The sequence below is a fragment of the Brachionichthys hirsutus genome, chromosome 2 (assembly GCF_040956055.1).
Source record: "Brachionichthys hirsutus isolate HB-005 chromosome 2, CSIRO-AGI_Bhir_v1, whole genome shotgun sequence".
Taxonomy (NCBI): domain Eukaryota; kingdom Metazoa; phylum Chordata; class Actinopteri; order Lophiiformes; family Brachionichthyidae; genus Brachionichthys; species Brachionichthys hirsutus.
Genome location: NC_090898.1, coordinates 16,666,289 through 16,674,447, shown reverse-complemented (window position 1 = coordinate 16,674,447; position 8,159 = coordinate 16,666,289). Strand labels below are relative to the sequence as shown.

Here is an 8,159-nt window from a genome sequence, read left to right as displayed (position 1 = left end):
ATTTGTCTCCTCTGATACTGCAGGGGACTCGGCCAAGGAGAGCTACAGTGTAGAAACGGGGAGAAGGAAGAGGAAGAGGAGGAGAACTATTCAACCAGAAACAGCAGCAGCCACCTTGAGCTGGCAGCCGGGGCGGTGCACCTGAGACCTGAGCACAAAATGCCTCTCCTGTCTAACTTAACAGCCGTTGTTCTGCTGCTGATCGCTCACTGCGGATCGTGGACCGGGGCAAACCGCTTGGGTCCCTTCAAGGTCTGTCCCTCCTGCAGGGATCCGCTCGGGGCAGGTCGGCCCCCGAGGGACCACAACGTTGCCGGTAGCACGACAGTGTTGGCCCAGGGAGAACCCTGTGGGGTGTACACCCTGAGCTGCACCAAGGGGCTCCGCTGCGTACCCCCACCTAGGGAGCACAGCCCCCTCCAGGCTCTGTTGCAGGGAAGGGGCATTTGCGCCAAGCACAGCAGGACAAGTCCTACTGAGAGGCCCCACCCCACAGGTAAGATACTGTGTGCATGCACATGCATGCATGCATGCCCGCAGACACCGCAGCATGCACGGCTGTGCTTACGGCATGAGGGCGGCGTGCGATGCTACGCCGGTCACCGTGGAAAGAGGGGCCGGCTGGCTCCGTAGCGTTTGAGAGCCGATGCATTTTGTTTTGCGACCCTTTAGCCGTTTGTCATGACGAGCCGATCACCGAGCGTGGGATCCTGGATCACAGACATGTTAGTAAAACATCGTGTAGGAGCCGTAATGGACGTCATCCTTTTCACAGAGATGTGTCCTACACCTCAGCCTCTCTCTGGAGGATCTGGAATGAATATGAGACTGTCAGCGTCACCCGCATCCTGACGGAGCGGCTTTCTGTTGCGCTGATCTCCATCTACTGTTCAAAGCGAGAAACTGCGACTGACAGCAGATCGCTCGGAATTCGGTCTGGTGACCTGCAAAAGCGAGTCCAAATGCTGCGTGCGCTGCTGCGGGATGTGAAGCTGTGCATGCGGGTTGGGAGTAACGTTGCCATGGTTTCGTATCACATGCTCACGCCGGTGTGTCGTTTCCTCACAGGTCCTCATCCCTCACACGGCGGTGACATTGAGAGAGTAAGTTCACGCTTTCAGTCTCCCGTGCGCATAAACGGTGTGAATGTTCCCGACCGGTATTAACGTGCATCGCCCGCCGTTTGGGCTGTTGCAGCGGCATGTGCACACACTCTCCCCCGAAGCCATGCGTGTGTGCTGCTATGCGGCAGAACTAATCGAGCACGCTGTAGATCAGGAAAGTTTCAGGTCAGCTGCTGCCGCCTCGGGTTTCTCACCGTTCGATCAAGACGATGGTTTAATTCCTCAAAGGGAACCGCACAGTCACTGGAAACCATTCAGTGACGTGAAAACGCACATTGTGGTTCTATGATGTCGTACAATGTGTGCTCTGCATCGCCGTGGCTGATCCCAGCGCAGCCACGCGTGCTGTTGCTCGGCCGCCGAGACGAAGACGGGCTTGTCACCCTGCGCTGCTGCTTTCAGGCGCCCTGCCGCAAGCTGCTCAACAGCGTCCTGAGGGGTCTGGAGCTGACCATCATCCAGTCCGACCGGGACATCTACATACCCAACTGTGACACCCGGGGCTTCTACAGGAAAAAGCAGGTAGGGTGTTCGTCCCCCGGCGCCCCGCGGCGCACTGGGCTGGAGCTTTGCAGACCGGGCGCTCCCGGCTGCGCTCCACTGCAGCGTTCTGCTCGGTGCATGCGGACGCGCTCGGCCGTGCTGCGCTAACGTGACCGATCATTGTGTCTCTGTTTCGATGTCCTTCCCCTTTGAAAGCCTCCGTCTCCGTCTTTCTGTCGCACAGTGCCGCTCCTCCAAGGGCATGCAGCGAGGCCACTGCTGGTGCGTGGACGAGCTTGGCGCGCCCGTGCCCTCGCGTGCCTACGAAGACGGTGCTTTACCATGCGATGGGGAGTGAGGGACGAGCCCGTCCTACTGCTCTGAGCCTGGAGGAGGAGGAAGAGGAGGAGGTGGTGGTGGTGGAGGAGCAGGGATGCAGGGAGAGAGGGTGGCGTTAGCATGACACTGCCTGCACAGGAGGTAGCAGGGATAAACCACTTCCTGTGGAAAACACAAACGTTAACGTTCTTGTCCTTTCTAGGAGAAAGACAAACTCACAGTTCAGCAGCAGCAAAAATCCAATCTGGCCGAATGTCCGCCCGCTGCAGCGTGGCCTGACCGCATGCTGCATGCATGCTCCCATCAACGCTCCACGACCGCCTCGGCAGCCCGAGCGCCGATGGCTCGCCACATTCCCTGGCTCTTGTCCCGGCTTTCTGCTCGACTTTGGCTTCCCCGTTTTCCTTCGGACAGCTGACACTGCCCGTGTTGGTTCTGATCTCAGTGGGCTGAAATACTGTTACGCAGGCGATGCGACGCAAATGTCCTCGCCGTCCTCGCCGTCCTCGCCGTCCTCTCCCCCTCGCTCCACACACACTGATATCGACTCACCTAACCCACAGAATCTTTCTTTCCTATTAATTTATTTTGAGTCTTTTCCACGGCGTACTGCTTGAACCTTCGGTATCTTATATGTATGTCATGTCAGAATAAGAATCGTGGCACGGCGCTGACCTTTCTGTTCCTCTCGCCGCTCAGAACGGCGCTCTGGCTGCTTAGCGGTTGACTGTTTGTGCATTTGTTGGAATGTTGTGGTCGACTGTGTGGCAGACAAAAAAAACGCTTACGGCTGCTTCCCTTTTCAAAAAGGTGTAAGGCATATTTTTATACACGTCAATATAATATTTTATATATGAATTGTTGGTTTATTTAATGAACTACAGTACAATGCCATGTATTTTTATATTGTCAGCAGTTTCTTATTTAAAGACAGAGATTATTTTATTTCATGTTTGGGGACGTTTTGTGCTTTAAAGGCACATTAATGGAGAAACTCATCGCATTCATCAGAGCTCTATTCAACTGCTGCACATCTTAGTCATATCTCGTGTTTTTCATTTCTTTTCTTTTATTTATGCTTCGTTTTTTGAGAATCGCCATGTTTTCTTATTTTGGAACATCGTACTTCAAATTCCGATTTGTTATTCTTATTATTGTGTGTCTTTCCAAAAGTCCTTGCAAAAGTCATAAAATTGTGTGCTATAATGTGTGATTCGACTTTATCTATTTCTGAACGACATTGTTGTGCCAGTCTGTGTGCCGTGATCACGTCCGTGCACAAAGGACCTGTAAGGTTTGAAAATATGACCGTGAAACCTAATAATTATAAAAAACCAGAAGAATTAAAGATATGTTAATATAACAGTGGCTGCTGGTTGTCATCTTTTCCTATTTAAGGCTTCACTTTGACACATCAAAGCTGATTTACAGATATGAACTGAGTGAGGACCTGATCACAAATGGCTTCCTGAAATCAGATTACTCTGCATACTAACCGGTTTATGCTCACATCCAGTCACGGTAACCCAGCAGTGAGAATACACATAATTTGACACATTAAGGTTCACTTTATCCTGCGTCACGGGGAGCTGATACACGCCTGTTGCCAAGGTAACCACATAGAATATCCCATTTGTTCATGCATAATACGAAATGAAGGTTTTTGTAGAGAATAAAGACCTTTATAGAATCACGGCGCCACTTCCTGCTTCTCTGGTTGCCTTTGCTATCCGAGGAGCTTCTCTGTGCATCAGACACCAGATGAAGGAAGACACAAAAGCGTTTAGGGCACTAAATAATAATAAAATAAAATAAAACGTGGGTAAACATAACACACGTCTATGTAAGAGTCTTATGCAGAGTTTGGAAAACATGCACAAACTGATACGTATTTGCAATTAGAACAAATAGTTTAATACTCAATAAGTTCCGTCCTCTGGAGAGGCTGATCCAGTTCTTAACAAATGTTATTTATCTAGAATAGAATAGAATAGAAAGCCTTTATTGTCATGGCATAGTAGCTACACAATGAGATTGATGATCAATCATCAATCAATGTGAGTGAAACGTTTAAGTCATGGAGGAAAGGCGTTTTAGGTTTTAATGTAAAAAGAGATTTTCATATAGAGAATATGCACGTACGTCGGGTGTACGGTGCTGCGTTCAGGGCGTGTCGGACAAACTGCAATTCTATACAAACAGCTGATACAGTTTGTAAAAATATGGAATGCAATGGTTTTCCTCGAACAAACATCAATAGATTTAGATTGAGATTCAACTTTATCAATAGCCAATGGAGGTAATTGATTATCAGTTGGGAATATGTATGTCAGATCATGACGCGTTAATCTAAATACAGAATTCGCTGAATCGTTTTGTGAAGTTCCTCGTTTAGAGTTCTGACATTTCCCACCGTGGACGGCACGGGAACGCACCACGGAAGTTGTACCCGCCTATCTGTGGTCACGTGACGCAGCACCGCCTATTTTCTTTGGTCATTGCAACCTGCCAATCCTAAACGCACCACGTGGTTCATAACAACATGGGTGGGCTCGAGGGGGCGGTGGAGGGCTGTCAGTGGTTGTCAGTTTGAAACCCGCCAGTTGTTCGCCTCCCGGGTTTCATTTGAAATGTTGCGTTAAAATAAAAGCCGCCAAAGGAGCCGAACGCAACCGAAGCTCGACGAGCGGCCTGACCAGCGTAAGCTAGGTTAGCTTAGCATCAGGAAGAAGCGTCAGCGCTCGCGCCACGTCTGTCAAACGGGGCCGCGGAGACGCACGGCGGCCATGGCTTCCCTCGTCCCCTCGGGGGCCACCTCCAGCCCCTCGGTGATCCTGGCGCCCAAGACCAAAACGAAGAAGAAGCACTTCGTCCAGCAGAAGGTGAAGGTGTTCCGGGCGAGCGAGCCCGTGCTGAGCGTCTTCATGTGGGGCGTCAATCACTCGGTGAGTCGGGGGAGCTAGCAGCTAGCAGCTAGCTCCGCGGCAGATGCTAACGCTGGGTCAGCGCGGCGGAGCGTGTAGCTAGCTCAGCTAGCAGCCGGGTGGGGGTGAACTGTTGCGTCATAGACACATATAATCAGCTCTTACGTCAGAGAGGATACAGGTGACATCACCTGAGCTGCAACCAAGCTGTCGTTTGTTTTCTCACATCAAAGCAAATTGAATGTCTCGTTTCTCGTCATCGCTAGCGACACCTGCTCCGGTCTTTATTGATCGGCGATTAGAATCAATGTTTGCTGCGCTTCAGATCAACGATCTGAACCAGGTTCCGGTTCCTGTCATGCTGCTGCCGGACGACTTTAAGGCCAACACCAAGATCAAAGTCAACAACCACCTCTTCAACAAGTACGGCAACCGAACCGGTTGAAGCGTAAACATGAAAGGAATTCCCGTCGGGAGGAAACCGGCGGGTGTTTGATCTCCTTCTCCCGTTTCTACGTCTCCTCCTTGCACAGAGAAAATCTTCCGGGACATTTCAAGTTCAAAGAATACTGCCCTCAAGTGTTCCGGAATCTGAGGGAGCGCTTCGGCATCGAGGATCTGGACTATCAGGTGCCTGCGGCGTGAAGCGACGCACCTGGAGGAGCCTCGTGAGGCTGACCGCTGCTTTCGGGTTCCCCTTCTCCAGGTGTCGTTGACCCGCAGCCCCCCCGTGAGGAGCGTGAACGACCAGGGGGAGGGCCTCCTCCTCAACTCCTACGACCGGACGCTGGTGGTCAAGCAGATCTCCAGCGAGGACGTGGCAGACATGCACAACATCCTGTCCGAGTATCACCAGGTGAGCGGGGCGTGGCGGCCGTGGCGCCCCCTGCAGGACGTTACGAGGAGGTGACGGCCCGCGCTGAGTCTTTACTTCCTGCCTGCAGCACATCGTGAAGTGTCATGGCGGCACCCTGCTGCCGCAGTTCCTGGGGATGTACCGGGTGGGCGTGGACAACGAGGAGACGTACCTGATCGTCATGAGGAACATGTTCAGCCACAGGCTGGTGGTGCACAGGAAGTACGACCTGAAGGTGAGCGGGGTCTGCTCAGCCACACTTTGACCTTGCAGGTCACGACCTTCCCGCTCACGCTTGTTCTTGCAGGGCTCTCTGGTGGATCGTGAAGCAAGTGGCAAAGAGCGGGTAATCTATTTCCCGTCATGTGACCGGCTGACTCCTCCTCATCCCGAAATCTGCTGAGGATGCATTTTATTCCTCAAGGGGAAAGAGCTCCCGACCTTCAAGGACGTGGACTTCAGGAACAACATGCAGAAGGTCTACGTCACCGAGGAGCAGAAGGAGAAGTTCCTGGAGAAGCTCCGGAGAGACGTGGAGGTGGGCGGCTTCCTGTCGTTGCACACGTCTGCCTCCGGGGGGCAGCGTCGATGCATTTAGATTCATAACTCCAGGACAGGAGATGCAAGCAGCTTATCTGATTTAACCATAAACAGCTGATCTGATTTAATCATAAACAGCTGATCTGATTTAATCATAAACAGCTGATCTGATTTAACCGTAAACAGCTGATCTGATTTAACCATAAACAGCTGATCTGATTTAATCATAAACAGCTGATCTGATTTAACCATAAACAGCTGATCTGATTTAATCATAAACAGCTGATCTGATTTAACCACAAACAGCTGATCTGATTTAATCATAAACAGCTTATCTGATTTAATCAAACAGCTGATCTGATTTAATCAAACAGCTGATCTGATGGCGGTTAACACCAAATAAAGATAAAGGCCCGTTTGATCTGAGCTCGACGCTAATCTCTCTCGTCCCAAATCAAATCCCGTTTGGGTTTATTCCCGTCTCCCCAGTTCCTGGTGAAACTGAAGATCATGGACTACAGCCTGCTGCTCGGGATCCACGACGTGGGCCGAGCCGAGCGGGACGAGGAGGCCGAGGAGGCGTCCAATGAGGAGGAGGCGGAGGCGGAGAACGGGCTGGCGGGGGCGGCGGCGGGCTCCTACGGCACGTCTCCAGAGGGGATCGCCGGGTACATGTCGGCCTGCAAACCTCTGGGTCCCGGGGAGTTCGACCCGTACGTGGACGTGTACGCCATCAGGAGCTGCGCAGGTGAGGCTGCGTCAGGCTGCAGGTGAATGACTCCATCAGGTCTCTAACCCTGACCCCGCCCCCCCCCCCCAGGAGCCCCCCAGAGGGAGGTGTACTTCATGGGCCTGATCGACGTGCTCACTCAGTACGACACGAAGAAGAAGGCCGCTCACGCAGCGAAAACCGTCAAACACGGGGTGCGTGAGGGCCGCCGTGGGGGGCGTGACCTCAGCGGACGGCGCTGATGCTTTTCTTTCTGCTTCTCTCTTTGTTGCAGGCCGGTGCCGAAATCTCCACGGTCCACCCCGAGCAGTACGCCAAACGATTTCGCGACTTCATTGCTAACATTTTTGCGTAGCGCTGCGGCGTGTCGGCCCGACGGCTCCTCTGCGGCGCCGGCCGTTATTTAAATGTGACCGGAGGCGAGGGGGCGTCGCCTGCAGCCGGATGCTCGGATCCACGTTTAACATTCAAGCAGCGTCTCCCCCCGACGGAATAACTGCAGCAGGACGGCGTGCGGAGAAATCAAATTCAAACGCTTCCGTTTCTCTTCTGCTCTTTAACGACGAATTCGACACTTTACTGACCCGAACCGTCGCCATGGCGTCAGCTTCGTCCACCGGACACAAGGTGGCAGTAATGAGCTGATGGAGACGGTGAAGAAGAACCAGATCTATGGTTTAGCTAACTGTTTGCTAGCAGTAGCATTGTGTTAGCGTAGATCTTCTCAAGTATCAAAGTGGTGAAGCTTGTTTGTCCAAAATGTGAAAAATATTCCTTAAATCTTGGGTTTGTAAAGCTTTAAATGATTTAAATAAGATTCTACACTTGAGAGATAAACTCTTATCTGTTGGCGCTGTTAGCATGTTTAGCGTGTTTAGCGCGCCAAACGCGTGGTCGGCTTTATGCTAGCTTTGCATCCTTTAAATAAAATCCAGAAGAGCGTCTCATCTGAACAATGGAGGAGGAGCTAAAGGAGGAACGCCGTGTTCCTCCTGTAGGTCCGTCAGTGGAAGCCGCTGAGATTTAGAATCATGGTTACCATGGCAACCGTGATTCTAACCCTCCACAGCAGCTCAGGCGTTCCGTACGACGTCTCCGCTCCATGGATGCGTGTTGTATTTTTGAAAATCAGCTTTTGGACCAAAATATATTTTACAAAGAAC

At 51.8% G+C, this 8,159-nt stretch overlaps 2 protein-coding genes across 2 annotated transcripts; both read left to right on the top strand.

Moving 5' to 3' along the window:
* The first annotated feature begins 144 nt into the window (after positions 1–144).
* On the top strand, positions 145–1,965 carry igfbp6b (insulin-like growth factor binding protein 6b). The gene is made up of 4 exons (XM_068748222.1): positions 145–496; positions 1,069–1,103; positions 1,527–1,646; positions 1,852–1,965. The coding sequence occupies exons 1-4, from the start codon at positions 160–162 to the stop codon at positions 1,963–1,965; spliced, it is 606 nt and encodes a 201-aa protein (XP_068604323.1). The 5' UTR covers positions 145–159.
* Positions 1,966–4,487: 2,522 nt separating this feature from the next.
* Positions 4,488–8,159, top strand: pip4k2ca (phosphatidylinositol-5-phosphate 4-kinase, type II, gamma a). The gene is made up of 10 exons (XM_068745276.1): positions 4,488–4,891; positions 5,196–5,293; positions 5,404–5,500; positions 5,577–5,726; positions 5,815–5,961; positions 6,034–6,072; positions 6,151–6,264; positions 6,756–7,014; positions 7,087–7,190; positions 7,271–8,159. Exons 1-10 carry the CDS (start codon positions 4,733–4,735, stop codon positions 7,349–7,351), a joined length of 1,248 nt encoding a protein of 415 aa, XP_068601377.1. The 5' UTR covers positions 4,488–4,732; the 3' UTR covers positions 7,352–8,159.

Bases quoted from the DNA above. Each gene is read 5' to 3' on its own strand.
- igfbp6b (XM_068748222.1), top strand. From the start codon at position 160: ATGCCTCTCCTGTCTAACTTAACAGCCGTTGTTCTGCTGCTGATCGCT. The intron at 497-1,068 runs GTAAGATACTGT...GTTTCCTCACAG, and splicing joins TGAGAGGCCCCACCCCACAG to GTCCTCATCCCTCACACGGC. The intron at 1,104-1,526 runs GTAAGTTCACGC...TGCTGCTTTCAG, and splicing joins ACGGCGGTGACATTGAGAGA to GCGCCCTGCCGCAAGCTGCT.
- pip4k2ca (XM_068745276.1), top strand. From the start codon at position 4,733: ATGGCTTCCCTCGTCCCCTCGGGGGCCACCTCCAGCCCCTCGGTGATC. The intron at 5,727-5,814 runs GTGAGCGGGGCG...TCCTGCCTGCAG, and splicing joins TCCTGTCCGAGTATCACCAG to CACATCGTGAAGTGTCATGG. The intron at 7,015-7,086 runs GTGAGGCTGCGT...CCCCCCCCCCAG, and splicing joins CGCCATCAGGAGCTGCGCAG to GAGCCCCCCAGAGGGAGGTG.